This window comes from Sminthopsis crassicaudata, chromosome 3 (genome assembly GCF_048593235.1).
Source record: "Sminthopsis crassicaudata isolate SCR6 chromosome 3, ASM4859323v1, whole genome shotgun sequence".
Lineage (NCBI taxonomy): Eukaryota > Metazoa > Chordata > Mammalia > Dasyuromorphia > Dasyuridae > Sminthopsis > Sminthopsis crassicaudata.
In genome coordinates this window covers 174,480,943-174,498,621 of record NC_133619.1, presented here as the reverse complement: position 1 = coordinate 174,498,621, position 17,679 = coordinate 174,480,943, and the positions used below count along the sequence as shown (strand labels likewise).

The 17,679-nt window shown below is 33.3% G+C and overlaps 1 protein-coding gene across 4 annotated transcripts in view; it reads left to right on the top strand.

Moving 5' to 3' along the window:
• RASA3 (RAS p21 protein activator 3) overlaps positions 1-17,679 on the top strand; it is a 292,598-nt gene that overhangs the window by 92,087 nt on the left and 182,832 nt on the right. For all 4 annotated transcript variants that reach the window (XM_074299614.1, XM_074299612.1, XM_074299611.1 and 1 more), the window contains exon 2: positions 2,423-2,540. In XM_074299614.1, the coding sequence (XP_074155715.1) occupies positions 2,423-2,540 (118 nt within the window). The remainder of the gene's footprint in view (positions 1-2,422; positions 2,541-17,679) is intronic.

Below are 17,679 nucleotides of genomic sequence, written 5' to 3'. Positions count from 1 at the left end.
GGAATGAAAAATGTCCTTGTTTAGGTATGTTTCAAATATGTTTCTGATAATTCTTTAATTGCCTTTTGATTGAAGATGTTTCACATCCTGAACATGAGGAAATTGAGGCTCCTCAGCAGTATATGCTTTCTTTAAGGCTCTAGGATGATGGATTTAGAGCAGAAAGGGATTAAAGAAATCATCATATTAATACCTTCATTTTACAGATGAGGAATTGAGACCAAGTGACTTGATCGAGGTCATATAGTTAGTAAGTATCAGAGGCAGAATTCAAACTCATATTTCCCAATTCCCAAGTCTAGTATACTAACAGATTAATCTGCTGTTTAGTCACACAATGTTTAAAATGTATGCAGAAAATGACCTGTACAATTTGGAATGTGTTTGGAAAAGTTTTGATTCTCTGTCTTGCTGAATCAATTTTTTTTTTTTCTGCTGAGGCAGTGGGGGTTAAGTGACTTGCCCAGGGTCACACAACTAGGATGCTTTTAAGTGTCTGAGGTAAAATTTGAACTCAGGTCCTTCTGACTTAAGGGCTGGTGCTCTATCCACTGCGCCATCTAGCTGCCCTTTGCTGAATCAAAATAATAAAGATTTAAAAAATGAAATTAAAGTGAAACTTTAAACTGAAATTAAATTGCTTTTTAAGGTTAATTACTGAATGATTAAAATAATCACTTAAAATATCCACCTTTAAAGTGGGATGATTTGTAAGTGTCTTTTTAGCTCTAGAATTCTTATTTTGTGATTTTCTGATTCTTTAATGAAGATGATTTGGAAATGAAGAAAGTCAACCTTTCTATCCCAGAAAAAATAAAAAATAAAATTAAAAAAAAGCTTATTGAACATTGAATTGAATATAAAGTGGGAATAAGTGAAAGCATATTTGAGGCAGTGGAAAGACAACTGGATTTACAGAATGTGTTCTTGGGTTTGAGTTCTGTAATTGTCATTACTATTTGTGTGACTTTGCGCAAGTTCTTTGATTTTTCTGGGCCTCATTTTCCACAGATCAAATTCTCTCTGAGATCCCTTCCAACTTAAAAAATACATAAACAAAAATATCATCCTAAAGTGCTTTCAGAGAAAGTCCCAGAAGGAAACAAAATGGAGGAGAGAGAATCAACAGAAATACTTGGAAACTCCTCAGAAGGATTGCTCTATTGGTGGATTTTCAGATTTGTCTTTGGAGTATTTAGCTTCTTAGATTTAAAGCTCGAGGCCTGAAAAACACTGAATCCAGGTTTGTCCTTGGTGCTCTTTCAGCTTGTGCCTGAATAGTTAAGTTGGTGTGGCAGGCTTTGAACAGAAGCTGGCCTTTGCCATGGGGTGTCAATCAGCTGTGGTGTGGGAGCCCCTATCATTTCATGTTGTGTTCCTTGAACAGTGTCTGCCGAGGACATTTTACACAAGATGTCATTAGAAGCCAACATGACTTCTGTTAGTATCAAAGTCCTTTGGGAAACCAGAGCCTGAAAGAGGCATTTGTTGCAATAGAACTGACTTAACACTGAACGGCAGATGTCCTATTAAAAAGCTACCCTTGTGACTATTGGTTGAATTTCATTCATCTCTGTTCTCTTTCCATTCACAAATAAACTGTGTTGTTTCCTCCTACTTCCCTCCTTCTTTTCCTCCCCCCACTTCCCTTCTACCTCTCCAAGTTGACTGCCCTGGTATTAGGGATTCTGATAATAATCCCTAAGCAGACACAAAGTATAAATAAGGACTTCTTGCAGTATGAACAGCTTCCATTTGGCCAGATGGATTCCTGCTTTTAAAGTATAAATACTTGCCTAATCTTAAGGTGCTTTGGTGAAATTTGGATGTGGATATTTGGAGGTGAAGGAGGAGAAATAAAATTGGGCCTAGAATAAGTTTCCTTTTCTGAGATTTTAATTAACAGGTTTCTGTTTTCCAAGGAACTGAAGGCTAGTATGGTGATTTGAATTTGTATGTAGAAAGCTTAATGTAGCCCTGGTTTGCATTATCCATTTTCTTCTTTGAGTACTTGACAGTGTGGAATATAAAGTAAGATGTTTCAATTTGGGATGGAGGCTGGTGCAATCACAATTAATTAATTGATTCCATAGCTTGTGTCTGGCAAGACTAAGTGGTATTTAGTTCTAGTTTTAGAAAAAAAACTAAAGTCAAGTAACTTAATTCTGACATAGGTTGAGAACAGAGAATATTGATATCAGAGTGTTAACCTTGTACTTTAAACAGGAACATGTGATTCTATTATTAGATGTTAACACATTACAGTAATAAGGAAATGAAGGCCATATAAGGCACCACTGAGCAATTCTAACAAGGAGGCTGTTTGGTTAGTGTGAAATAAATGTATCATGAATTGGAAATGAGTTTGTGGACTAAATGTCTCAATGCTAAGAAAAGTGTACATTTTATTTTTGTCTTTCAGGAGAAGCCAAAAATCTTCCTACTTATCCGGGGCCAAACAAGATGAGGGATTGCTACTGTACTGTAAACCTGGACCAGGAAGAGGTTTTCAGGACCAAAATAGTGGAGAAATCACTATGGTAACAAATCTTGTTTCTTTGTGTAATTCCAATCAGTTCTTTTGTTTTTGTTCCTAAAAAAAAATCTGACCATGTCAGTCTTTGTCCTGCTTTTTCACTCAGTTCAATGGGGGTAAGAAATAGGATGGAGAGGTGGAATTTATAAATGATTGTTTACATGAGTTCTAAAGTTTGGTCATCATAATAAATAGGCCTGATTCTCTCAACTGCTGGTATCTTCCCTTCTAGTCTCCTTTGCATTTAACAACTTTGTATATATTTATATTTATTAACTTTATGCTATATTTTTAATCTCTTCCTACATAGTTTTATTTATTTTTTTAATCACCCCATTATATTCACTTCAGCCAACACATTTCTTTTGAACTACCTAAATAATGATGAAAATAATAAGAGTATTGCTAATATTTTTACATATAGGAAGTAAACAATTTGATCTCATTGAGTTCCTTATAATTGGCCTTCAATATTTATCTTATATTTCTTCTGGTTGTTATATGTCAAATTTTCCCTTAAGTTCTAAAGTTTTTGTCACAAAAACTTGAAAGTTTTTGAGTTTGCTAAGTGTCTATTTTTTTTTTCATTCAGATTATACTACTGGGTAAGTTACTCTTGGTCATAACCCCATGTCTTTTGCTCTACAAAATATAGTATTCCAAGATCTACAGTCCTTCAACATAGTAACTGCTAGGTCTTATGTACTCCTTATTGTAGCTCCACAATATTAAAATGGCTTTTTTCTTGTTGCTTCCAATATTTTCTCCTTAACCTGGGAGCTTTGAAACTTGTATGCTATATTTTAAAAATTTTGTTTCCCCTATTAGGATGTATGGTCCTTTTTGACCAGGTATTATTTTGTTGTGTTTGTATCCCTCAATTCCTTGAACATAGAACTTAATAAAAATTTGTTTATTGATTCATAAAGCAGCCATAATATATACTGGGCTCTAAATGATAATAATAATAATATTAACTTTGGACTGGACAACGTGACCATATAAATATTTCTATATATTTTTTTCTCTTACATGAAATAAATTTGACACCTTTTCAAATGGATAACAGTTTTGAAGAAGGAAATGACAAGGGATTTTAGCCAAGGATTCTTTTCTTTCATTTTACTTCAGCATTTGAAGAGAACATCAAGTTTAGGATTAGACAATTTAGATCTGGAAACGGCTTTAGAGGTCTTATCATCAACCTCCCCCTTTTTTTTAAGATAAGGAAAATGAAATCCAGAGAGTTGAAATGACTTGCCCAAAGTCAATCTGTTAGTAAAAGCAAAGATCCAAATCCAGGTTTTGAATAAAAGATCACTTTCTTTCAAATACTCTGTATTGATGTAGTATTCCGGAGAGCCAAGATTAAGTTCAGATTTTGAAGCTTAACTAATGCTTAGGCAGATCATTCAACCTCTCTGGGGCTTAGTTTCTTCATCTGTGAAATGGGAATAAAAAAACTTAGGAAAGTACTTTATACATTTTCAAGCTGTTATGATTAGAACTGCTTTTGTAGATAAGTCATCAGAATCACATATGGAACTTTAAAAAAAATAATCAATCTATTTTTGGGAAAAGAAAAATCCAGATGGAAAGACCATAAATAAATCAGAGTGGAGGTTGGGGAGTTAGCTTGCAATTTAGAAACCTTGAGCCACTAGTATGACATGAAGTAGGAGATAAAGGAATGTTCAGAACTGGAAGTGCATGCGTGTGTGTGTGTATGTGTGTGTGTGTGTGTGTGTATGTGCACGTGCACACACACAGACAGCGGAATTAAGAATGACCACTTTTAGAATGGCATGTCAGCCTTTCCATTTACAAGCCCAAACTCTGTATAACCTTCAGCTGCTCAGAATACTGAGAGAGCTATCAGTGAAGAGCTGAGAAGAAGAAATCTGATCTATCCCTTTCCCTCCCCTTCCCATTTTCCTAACTGTTAATTCCCAGCCTTCCCAAACCATATTCATTGAAGCACCTGAACATTTGGCAGCTACTTACCCTTCAGGAACAGACTGATCCAGCTTGTCCAATGGAAAGTGCCCACATTATGAGCAAGGCCTCCTTATTTATGTTTGGATTTGTTAGCATCTGACAAGGCAGTAGACTGAGAACAGTTTAAAGAGTACAGAATAGTAAGGTAGGAAGCATTTTATTTTGTTTCTAACATTTTTCAATTAACAAGTGTTTATTTATTCCCTTCCTCTTTTCCCTACCCCTCTCTAATGAGAAATAAAAGAAAAACAAAACCCTAGTAATAAATGTACACAGTCAGACAAAACAAATTCCCATATTGGTTGTATCAAAAATGTATGTTTAATTTTGTTTATTTTATTCATTATCTTTCAGTTAGGAGGCAGGTACTATTTTTTTTCAGCATGGGTCCTTTGGTTTCATAGTCAATCAGAGTTTTTAAGTCTTTCAAAACTGTTCATTGATAATGTGATTGTTATTGAATTACAACTTCCTACTGGCTTTGCTTCCTTCAGTCTACATCTATTTATACAAGTCTTCCTAGGTTTCTCTGAAACCATCTACTTCACCATATTTTATAGCATGGTAGTGTATCCCATTACATTTTATACACTGTAATTTGGAAACCATTTTATTTTAAAGAGGGTTAAAAAGAGGCATTGAAATCTGTATCTTCATTCAACCATTAGTGGTCCTTGAGAGGCATTTTCAATGAAGGCATTCAGAAAGCAAAGAAGAGCTTCATTGTTTATTGGTAATATCCTAGAACTTAGAAGAGAAAGAAATGTTAGAGGCCACCTAGTTCAACCCCTTCATGTTAGAGAAGAGCAAACTGAGTTGTGGAGAAGTGAAGTCATTTGCCAAAAATCACATAAATATGAAGTAGCAAAGACAGGACATGGATTCAGAATAGAGATCCTCTAAATCTTTTCACCATGTCATAGGACACCTAATCCTGATTTCAGCTTCAGGTTTAGAAGTGTTTGGTGTGTTTTACCAAAATAGCTTTTTTAAATCTAAATTTTAACAGATGAGTTGTATTCTTGCACATGGAGACTTGTGAGTGGGAAAAATAGCAAGTTATAATGATTTACTATATATAATTTATAGAAAACTGTTAAAGATCTTCTGCTCCTGAGAGTGAATGGCAGAAGCATGTTTTCCTCTCCTCCATATGTCTTGTTGCTGCTAATAGCTCTTCTTAATATGTTTTTGTTACAGACTTTTCTCCAGACATAGGGATTTATTGATTGTTGTCATGTGTATTGTTTGAAAGTATGTCCTAGAATCTTAAAAAAAAAGACATTTACTTGCTTAAACTCACTACAAGAAAACAAAAATTTGAAGAATGGTGTCACTTACATATCAGAACCTTAAAAACAATAGGAAAAAAAGAAACCCAAGAACCTTGTGTTGATTATAAACCTAATATTTTTTAAAAGCATGTGCCTGGGGTGCTGGACCAAGCTGGGAGCAGGAAATTGGCACTTTAACATTCTCTCAAAGGTGCTTTTTCATAGCTTTACTTCAAGAAATATATTTTTAAAAGCCCTATCAATAGGAGACATACCCAGTATTATAGATTGGACTTCTTGTTTTATTTTATTTTATTTCATTTTAATAAATCTTGGAAAAGGCTTATCAATCCATCCTGCACAGCATGACATTTTAGAAAAATGTTCATCAAAATAATTATTGTCTTTAAAAGTTCACAGGATCATGGCAACATGGTGTAGTGATTAGAGAGCTGGACTCCAGGCAAATTAAGTTACCTTTTTTCAATCAACAGTCTTAAACTATTCAGACTACAATAACAAAGACAAAAATATCAACAGATAACATTTATGTGGTACTTTAAGATCTGCAAAGCACTTTATATATGTTAATTCATTTGATCCTCATAATAGCCCTATATTGCTATTATTCCCTTTTATAGATAGGGAAACTGAGGCATGGAGCAGTTAAGTGACTTTCTTAGGATCACATAGTTAATAAATTTCTGAACTCAGGTGTCCTTCCTGACTCCAAGTTCTTCAATCTAATCACTATGAAACTTAACCAACTAGAGCACTGAGATGTTAAGTGAATTGCCTAGGTGATATGTGTTAGAAGCAAGATTTCAATCATATGTTACTGGCTCTGACGTCATCTCTCCATAAAACTATGCTTTCTCTTCCAGCTCTTTCCTATTACAAATAATGCTGCTATTAATATGTTGGGGGTGTATGTATAAAAAGATAGAAAGATAGATATGGGTATGTATATGTGTATATATGTATGTATGTATATGTGCCAAGAAAAGGGAGAAAATATCCAGACCTTTTGTCTCAGAGACACCATTGCTAGATGTTAACTCTACCAAGATCAGTGACTAAAAAAAAGAAAGGCCATACAGAAATTAGATATGGACTCATACTTAACACCATATACCAAGATAAGATCAAAATGGGTCCATGATTTAGGCATAAAGAATGAGATCATAAATAGATTAGAGGAACAGAGAATAGTCTACCTCTCAGACCTATGGAGGAGGAAGGAATTTATGACCAGAGGAGAACTAGAGATCATTATTGATCACAAAATAGAAGATTTTGATTACATCAAACTAAAAAGTTTCTGTACAAACAATACTAATGCAAACAAGATTAGAAGGGAAGTTACACATTGGGAAAATATTTTTAAAAGGAAAGGTTCTGACAAAGGTCTCATTTCCAAAATATATAGAGAACTGACCCTGATTTATAGGAAACCAAACCATTCTCCAATTGATAAATGGTCAAGGGATATGAACAGACAATTCTCAGATGATGAAATTGAAACTATTTCCACTCATATGAAAGAGTGTTCCAAATCACTCCTGATCAGAGAAATGCAAATTAAGACAACTCTGAGATACCACTACACACCTGTCAGATTGGCTAAGATGACAGGAACAAATAATGATGAATGTTGGAGGGGATGTGGGAAAACTGGGACACTGATACATTGTTGGTGGAGTTGTGAAAGAATCCAGCCATTCTGGAGAGCAATTTGGAACTATGCCCAAAAAGTTGTCAAACTGTGCATACCCTTTGACCCAGCATTGCTGTTATTGGGATTATATCCCAAAGAAATACTAAAGAGTGGAAAGGTACCTGTATGTGCCAAAACGTTTGTGGCAGCTCTTTTTGTTGTAGCTAGAAACTGGAAGATGAATGGATGTCCATCAATTGGAGAATGGTTGGGTAAATTGTGGTATATGAAGGTTATGGAATATTATTGCTCTGTAAGAAATGACCAGCAGGAGGAATACAGAGAGGCTTGTAGAGACTTAAATCAACTGTTGCTGAATGAAATGAATAGAACCAGAAGATCACTATACACTTCAACAACAATACTGTATGAGGATGTATTCTGATGGAAGTGGAAATCTTCAACATAAAGAAGAGCCAACTCACTTCCAGTTGACCAATGATGGACAGAAATAACTATACCCAGAGAAGGAACACTGGGAAGCGAATGTAAATTGTTAGCACTACTGTCTATCTACCCAGGTTACTTATACCTTCGGAAGCTAATAATTAATGTGCAACAAGAAAATGGTATTTACACACATATATTGTATCTAGGTTATATTGTAACACATGTAAAATGTATGGGATTACCTGCCATTGGGGGGAGGGAGTGGAGGGAGGGAGGGGATAATTTGGAAAAATGAATAAATAAAAAAATAAAAAAGAAAGGCCATATCTGCATGTATATATGCACAAATACATAAATACACATATATCAAAGACCATATTTGTGTACATGTCTGCATATATAAAAGAAAGGCCACATATTTCAAAGCTTAAATGGAATAAATGATTGTCACATCATCACCTCCTATTCAAGACAAAGTAGTCAGGGCTACCTGAATTACTATTCCCAAGTATACAACTATTTGCCATTTGTTTTGCCTTTATGGACTTCCCTGGATACCAACTTTAACTGATTTCACTTGGATGAAACATTTCTTTTTTTCTTTTTTGGGAGAGAGTGGGGGTAAGGTGGGACTGTGATCAGGGATGCAAGGGAACCAGTTTGAACCAACTGGCTTTTGGTTAAATTTTAGTATGAGCAGTTTTATCTGGAAATCAACAAACACTAAAAAATCAGGGCTTGATTTATTGTTTTGTTTTTGGTCTAGTCTTAAGCAAATGATGAGAGAAAATGCTCATCTTGTAAGCTAGACCTAAAAGTGTGTCATGATCTATTTTTCCCTTTAGAGATCTAGTTCTTAAATCAGCACACCATTCAATACTGTCATTTTCCTTAGTTCTATTTTCCATTGCCTCCAAAAGAATGATTCTGGATCATAAATATCCCATTTCTTTGGAAAGGATAAATATGATCTGCAACTTTCAAAAATTGAAGATTACAAATAAAAAACGACATGCTATTGAATTATGGCTATATATAGCCTTGGTAGTAAAGATTTAAAAACTTTATATCTTTCAATTTAAATGTGGCTTAAAAGGAGCCTTCAAACTTTTTATTTATTCCCTGGCATAATTTTAGCAGAGCACAGATTTGTTGGATTATAGCAGTTCTGAATGCAGTTGGAGTAATTTGGCTTGATGAATACTCACTGTATTCTATAGGAATAAATCTGGAGCTCATTTAAAAAATCTTTTATTCATACTTTGTTCATTTATATTTCTCAGTATATTATATATTCTCTCCCAGAGAGATACCTCTTACAAGAAACATTTTTTTTTAAAAGAGGGAAAGAAAACCAATTAGCAAAACTAATACTTCAATCAAGTCTAACATTATATGTAGTGTTCAAGCTCCTAATAATCAATCTCCTTTGCAAAGGAGAGAGGCACATTCTTGTATTTCTTCTTTGGGCTCTAGTTTGGTCATTATAATTTTAGTCATTTCTATTATTCCTTCTACTTATGTTGTGAGTCATTGTATTTATTATTTTCATGAGTGCTTACTTTATTTTTCATTCACATAAGTTCACGTAAGTCTTCCTATATCTATCTGAATTTATTATATTAATAAATTCTTATAATGTGGTATAGTCATCTACAGTACCCTTTGTTTAGCTGCATTCTACTTATTGGACATTTGTTATCAAATATTTGCTGTTATAAATAATTTGTTGTATCTAGCACTTTTCTTACTATTATTGACCTCCTGGTCAATGCCTTGGTATTTCTGAGTCAACCTACCAATCGTGTGTTAGTATGACTGCCTTTTTACAACCACTCTAACATTGACTATAACAATATTTGCCATTTTGCTGTAGTTGAGGTTAAAAAAACTCAAAGCTATTATGACTTTCCTTTCTCTTATTGAGATGAATGAATAAAAACATTTATTAAATGCTTACTATATAACACAAATACAAAAGCAATGCCAGCCCTCAAGGAGCTTATAGTTTCATAGGGAAGCCAACACAAGGGAATCCTGTCGGGAAGGGGCATTTTCGCAAAGAAAATTACAGGTATGATGAGTATGATCCTATGGAAGCCGATTGACATACCACATTCAGAAACAATGATTCATGTTTCTGGAGCTAAGAGAAAGTGGGAAAAAGATCTGGAGTTATAGGATTACTCAGCTATTGGCAGGACTTATAGAAGATGGTCATCTTCTATAGAAGGTCATCTTCTTCAGAGAGTAGAGATTAAAGTGAAGCATGAAAGAGAGAAGTACCAATCAAGATTATAGAACTCTAGGTAAAAATTCTACCAGGTCATCATCTTTGGCATAGGTGTGAAAGTGCTTCAGGTGTCTAGACTTTAGCAGAGATAGTTGTAAAATTAATGGCTAGAATACTATCTTTTACATAGTTGTTAAGTTGGCCATTCTTTTGAAAACTTTATAATTTTTGACAACTTATCTATTACTTATTTTATATTATTGCTTGACTTGATGAAAAAGAAGCAATTATGTATATGATACGAAATTTTGTTCATGCTGAACGGTAATACATGATTCAGAAAATGTTTTCATATGGAAAACTGAAAATCAATGACATGAGAAAGGCCACAACTATCTTAAGGTATTAATTATTGGCAGTAGTATTTGTTAGAGGTGAAGTTAAGAAGGTGAAGGGGAAAGTTGATAGTTTGAAAAGAAAGAATCTAAATATCATACTGACTTTCTGAAACGAAATCAAATTGTTGGCTCATAAAAACCCAGAGATTTTCAAATAATGAGCATGTCCCGTAACATTTACTTTCCTAACATTTACTCTTCTCCACAGTTACCTTTGAGAAAGTTGTTTTTTTTTTTTAATTTAGCCAGAACTTAAGCTAGGATTTAATAAGCACTGAAGTGCAGTATGCCAGTTTGAACAGGAGTACAATTTTTATATAGTTTCTACATTGGCATTTCTTTTGAGAACTATTTGTTTATATCTTTTGATCACTTACTTTTTGGGGAATAATTAACTAATAATAGTTATATTATTCTTTGATTCTTCATCTATTTGGTTTCTAGAACTACTTTGGGCATTGGATTGTCTCTCTGAAATTATGTACTTTAATTATGTGCTGATCAGAAATGGAAGAAAATGAATTTTTTCATTTGTTTCAAAAACTAGTGATTATGCTGTCAAGTATCCAGGAAAGGAATATGAAACCTTGACTTGTCAGCACTGTCGGAGAACTCCGGAAAACTGCAGGTATTTTTCCAGTGACGACCTTCCTTACCACCACTTGTCCTGGGAATGGAAGCCGATTATTTTGCTGCTCTTGGATGCTGTTACCACCCTGAAGCAAGAGACTCCTTACATACATAGTAGCCAGGAAAAGGGAATCAGTGCCAAGAAAATTTGGAAAAAGAATTCATCAACAAGGAAGCTAAAGAACGCATGCTCCCAGCCCAAGGATATATAATACTTTATCAATGAATCAGAGAGAGGAGAAAGGAAGTAAGCTATTGTAGACTACAGCCGGAATTGTAGATTTCTGAACCCCTTTGGCTTGGGAGCCAAAACATTCTTTTCCATTATTTGAATTCATAAGGCTGCAAGTCTAGTTGTAAGTGGAGAAGGAAATAGTGTTAAAAACTGTGAATAGGCACTGAAGGACATTAGTTTTTCTTGTTTTTGTTTTTGAGACAGAATATGTATTTGAGGTAGATTAGCAGAGTGAAAAGAACTCTGGGAAATAATCCTAGGTATTCAATTAAAAATTAAATGGAACAATTGATATCTTCAGTAAAGTAGCAGGATATAAATCACAAAAATTATAAGTTTTATGTTACCAATTCTTTCTAACAGGAAGAGAGAAAAAAAGATATTCCATTCACAACAAATATAAAATAAATAGAATATTTGGAGTTTACTTCTCAGAGAACACAATAATAACATGAATACTATAATTGCATAATATTTTCTTTACAAAAATAAAGGATGATAAATCAATGAAGAGAGATTGAATATTTATAATTTAATTGTGCTAATATAATTAATGGGACAATGCTCCCTAAATAAATTTATTATTTTAGTTCCATGTCATTCAAATTACCTATAAATTATTTTATAGAAATAGATAAAATAAAATGAAATTCTTCTGGAAGAACAAAAAAGTTAAGAATATTAGGGAGCTGGTGCTGCTTGGCCTTCCAAATTGGACCACCAGGAATCATGTCTGGTAGTAACTAAGCCATTCAATTTTGTTCTCCCTGGAACCATGTATCCTCATTTTTACTCTGGTCATTTTCTGAATAGCCACCTCACTTTGAATTTTCTCCTGTTCCCCTACTGTTTTCATTATATTGTTCTTTGTACGCCATATCCAAAGTCTACTAATTCTTTTATTGAAAAAAAAATTGTTCATAATATAGAGATATAAGGCTTTTCTGTAATCTACAAGCCCTTGATAATTTTCATACCTTTTTGAAAGACAATTTGTATATATTTATCTCCATTTTCACTTTTCTCCTATTATAGAATTTACCAAGTAAAGTACATGTCAATTTAATTTAGATAGTCTTTTGTTTTTCATAAATTTTCTCTACCTCTTCATCTTCAGCAACTAATGTTGTTGGTACGTAAGTTGCAGTTATTTTCTTGGTGGTCTTTTTACAAATGCTTAAATATCCTATGACATGTTTCTTTTTTCTTTTTCTTTTTTTAAAATAGTTTTTATTTACCAGATATGCATGGGTAATTTTACAACATTGACAATTGCCAAACCATTTGTTCCAATTTTTCCCCTCTTTCCACCCCCCTCCAGATGGCATAGATGTTAATTATGTTAAGAGTATAAATTAAATGCAATATATGTGTATATGACCAGACAGTTGTTTTGCTTAACAAAAAGAATCGGACTTTGAAATAGTGTACAGTTAGCCTGTGAAGGAAATCCAAAATGCAGGCGGACAAAATTAGAGGGATTAGGAATTCTATGTAGTGGTTCATACCTATGACATGTTTCTTAATGCTTGCTCCACCAGTTTATTTTCCTTGACTCTCCAAGGAGTATCCATGAGCTATCATTTAACTACAACTTTTTTTTTCTTCTGACTTCATTTTAAATTACATCTTCTTCAGAAAGATATCCGTACATTGACTATTGAACAAAATATCATATTATATCACAAATAGTAAAATTGTAATTTATTAAGGACTATGTGATTCTTAGAATCCTATATCACCTTTCTTTTCATTCTTTCACTATAGGCACCAGACATTATGCGTAGCTGGCATTATGTTTAGTCTTTGAGAGCCCAAATTTGTATCCACACTACAGTGAAGCATCTGAATTGGATTGGATGTAATTCTTCTAAAATACTCTTCTTTGTAGGTAAAATTATTCTGATTGCATTGAGCCCCAGAATATTTGAGAACCTTCTATAAGAGATCTGCAGTCATTCAAGGAAATTTGATCTATTCAACATTTTAGGAAAAACTAAACAGATAAAGAAACTTTAACCATAATTCAACATGCATTTGGGCCATATAGAGTTTATCTATCACATGTCTCTTTTCAACATCGAGGTGATTCAGGCCATTTCCAATGGTTTTGTGATGGAAAGAACCATCTATACCCAGAGAGAAGACTATGGGGACTGAGTGTGAATCACCACATAATTTTCATTTTTTGTTGTTGTTTGTCTGTATTTTCTTATCTTTCTCATTTTTTTTCCTTTTTGATCTGATTTTTTCTTGTGCAGCATGATAATTAATGGAAATATATATAGAAGAAATCCAAATGTTTAACATATATTAGGTTACTTACTATTTAAGAGGAGGAGTGGGTGAAAGGGAGGTAGAAAAAAAGTTGGAACACAAAGTTTTGCAAGGGTGAATGTTGAAAACTATGCATATGTTTTGAAAATAAAAAGCTTTATTAAAAAAAAAAGAATTTCTTCCTGCTCCCATACCTCAAGCCTTTTCCACTTCCTACTCTAAGAATCGTAATCAAATCAACACCATCATTGTCTTTGGAAAAAGGCATATCAGTATATTGCCTTATTTTCCCACTATCAGTTTTTGTGACTCCCTAGACCAAAACTTCCATTCTTGGCTAACATTCCCCTATGTGTGTTATCATCCTCTCTACAATGTAAGTTCCTTGAGAGCAGAGGCTGTTTTGATTTGAAATTTATATCCCTAGTGCATGGTACATAGTAAGCACTTAACAGATGCTTTTCATTTGTTTGCTGATTCATTCTAACATCTCTCATCTTATAATAAGCTCCAGATGAATACTTGACCTAAATATGAAAGGTCATGTCATAAACAAGTTAGAGAAGTAGTAGAAGAAGGAGACACTTTTCAGAACTGTAGATAGGAGGAGCCTATTTGATCAAATAAGGAATAGTACTGATCATAAAAAATGGATAATTCAAAAATTGATTAACAGACAAAATCAGTACAGTTGGAATTAGAAAGGAAACAATAGAAAAAAGTCTTTCTCACAAATTTCTCTCCTAGAGATCTGATATCCAAGATTCATATACATATGTAAGTACAACAGCCTTTTCCCAACAGATAAATGCTCAATTTTGTGAATAGGCAGTTTTCAAAAGGAGAAAGGCAAGTTATAAACAGCTATGTAAAAATATGAGAGAAATTTCAGTTAAGTCAGCTTCAGTATTCTACCTCATACACATCAGATTGCTAATTTCCTTTCTGTCATCTTTATCAATTGGTGGAGGGGCTTTAGGACAGTTTTATGAATTCATTATTGGCAGAGCCATGAGTTGAGACAATCACTTTATTTTTTCTAATTACACATAAAGACAATTTTTAACATTCATTTTTTTAAAATAAAAATTTGAGCTCTAAATGTTTTCCCTTCATTTTTTTTCCTCCTCCTCTCTATGATAGTAAACAGGTTATATATGTGCAATCATGTAAAACATGTTTCCATATTAATCATGATCCAACCATCTTAGAAAGTAATTTGGAACTATATTTTAAAAGGTTTCTAAACTAAAAAGTTACTGAAGATACTTTTTTGACCTAATGATACTACCCCCAAAGAGATAAAAGACAGAAGCAAAGAACTCAAAAAGGAACAACAATATTTATAGCAACACTTTTTATTGAAACAAAGAGTAATTGAAATTGCTCGTTTGAATTAAAGGTGTGAACTCTGAGCTAGAGAATTGTTAAGTACCAACTTAGCACTTAGTAAGAACCTAACAGGCAATTATATTACTATTATTTTTTTTAACATAAGTAGAAGTTCAGAGTTTCATATGCAATCATTTTTCTATTTATATACTAATGAAATGTCCATGGTTTGTTTGTTTGTACTTTTAAAAAATGATTTGTTCTTTTGTTTTTTTCAATACATAAGAAGGAACACTAGAAGGCAAAGACTAAAAGTCTTCAGAATTTAGAGACACATTTATTAGAAGTTTTAAAAAATAGAAAATGAACCCTATACATCCAATTGTGCCTACTTGTCACTTAGGATAGGCACAGGGACTGTGACTCATAAATTCATTTTTATCTGGGATACTTGGATGAAGAAACTCTTGCTACCAAAGCAGATTGTTTTTTCCCTATAATTTACAGTCTTAGAGAATTGTCTAAAGCATAGAAAAGATGACCCTAAGTTATTTAGTATCTCTGAATCTCAAAAAGTTTAAGACATTTATTCAGTCACATAACGTTAGAAGAAAGATATGGAATCAGATCTTTGGCTTTGAGGGTGGCTCTCTATCCACTACACCATTCTGCCTTAAACTTGCATATAATTATCAATATTTTTAAGATACTAAGATGTCAACTATAATTACTTGGACATAGTAAAGTAGATAATGGTTGATGGGAAGTTCAATCATTGTCTCTTTTTTTATTATTATAGTTTTTTATTTACAAAACATATGCACCGGTAATTTTTCAACATTGACCCTTGCAAAACCTTCCAAATTTTCCTCTCCTCTCACTTCCTCCCCTAGGTAGCAGATAGTCCAATACATATTAAATATGTTAGAGTATATCAATCATTGTCTCTTGAGAATAGGCCTTCAGCTTGTGAAAATTTAGAGGATAGATATAGACCTACTTTCATTTTTTCTCCTGTAATTTTGAAGTTAGATTTCATTTCTTCCCACTAGCAGCTAAGGGCTCTGGGTTTGGAGTTAAGAAAACCTGAGTTCAAATTTTATCTTTGATAGTTGTTAGCCATGTGACCCTGAGCAAGTAAGCAAGTAATTGCCCCCTGTTTGTCTCAATTTCCTCAGTTGTAGAATGGGAATAATAAAAGCACTACTTCATGGAGTTATGATGATTAAATGAGGTGATATTTATAAAGCACATTATAAACCTTAGAACACTAATGTAAGTCAACTGCTGTTATCATTATTATCATGATTAATTTTGTTCTCAAATCCACAAGAGCAAAGATGTCATTTAATATTTGATATTTGGGTGTGAACTGTCTTTGTAACAATTTAGTGTCTAGTCCTATCTTTTGTTAAAGAAAGGGAATAGCAGGGTTTCTTTTTCTAGAGTATATCCTATCCCATTAAGAATTGTTTTATGCAATAATTCAGACAAGGGATTTCACAGAAAAATTTAAGTACCTAAAAGTAGAGGTTCTTTTTACATGTAAAATCACAGTAGAAATCTAGAAAATAACATTTATGTTGTTAGTATCAGATGACGGTGTTTCAAAGGGAAATTAAACCAAAAAAATTAGTCATGACGTGGAGCATGAGGAAAAGCATAAAAATCAGAAGTGGTTCTCTACTACACCCATCTGTAAACAATCAAATGATGGATGGTTTGTTGTAGAGTTCAGCCTTATGTAACCTCAATTTATTTTGTTGTTAGAATAGCTAATTAAATACACCTCTAGCTGAGAATGATAAGTATTTTCTTCCCTTCTCAAGTACCCTACACAAGCTCAAGACCTTCAGGCTGATCTTCTGATTCAAATGGCATTATGATTAGACTTGGAAGTGCAGTCTTACTCCTAATGCCTACTACTTATAGAACTATTGACAAATCACATAATGTCTTTGTGGTACAATTTCCTCCATCTATAAAAATTAGTTGTTGGATTAGATGGCTTCTAAAATCCATCCAGTTTACTTTAGATCTTTGATCCTATATCATTTAATTCTCTGAGCCTCAGTTTCTTCAATCATAAAATGAGCTTATTGTAATAATAGAGGATCTTTAAGTTTTCTTCCGACTCTAATCAAAGTTATTTGATTTACATTGCTCTTTTATTCACCAAGGACATTTGAATATAGATAGTACTTTAAATAAGTCTTCTATGAGCTATGAATTGGGGGCTAGTCTTAGAATTTGGAAGATCTGAATTCAAATCCTGGCTCAGATACCTACTAACTATATGATCCTGGGCAAGTCAATTCAGCTTAACCTTTTTTAGTCCCATAAAATGGGAATAATAATAAATCTTAGAAGTCCCTATCAATGTTAGTTATTAATAATTTTATTTTTCACGTTGTTATTAAGAATTTTGTTAGTTGAGCATGGAGTTGTCCAGAATAGATCTTTCTCAAACTTACATTCAACCTAATTTTTTTTGGCTTCTAACTCACTCCGGGACCCAAATTTAGGCCTTCAGTTTATCCTATGAGATGAATCCAGTGCTTCTAAATGTTTTAGGCCAGTCAGAGGATGTGGACTTCACTGTGGCATGTTAATAATGCTTACTTTTAAGAAGAAGGGCAGAGTAAAAGAAAATAAAACA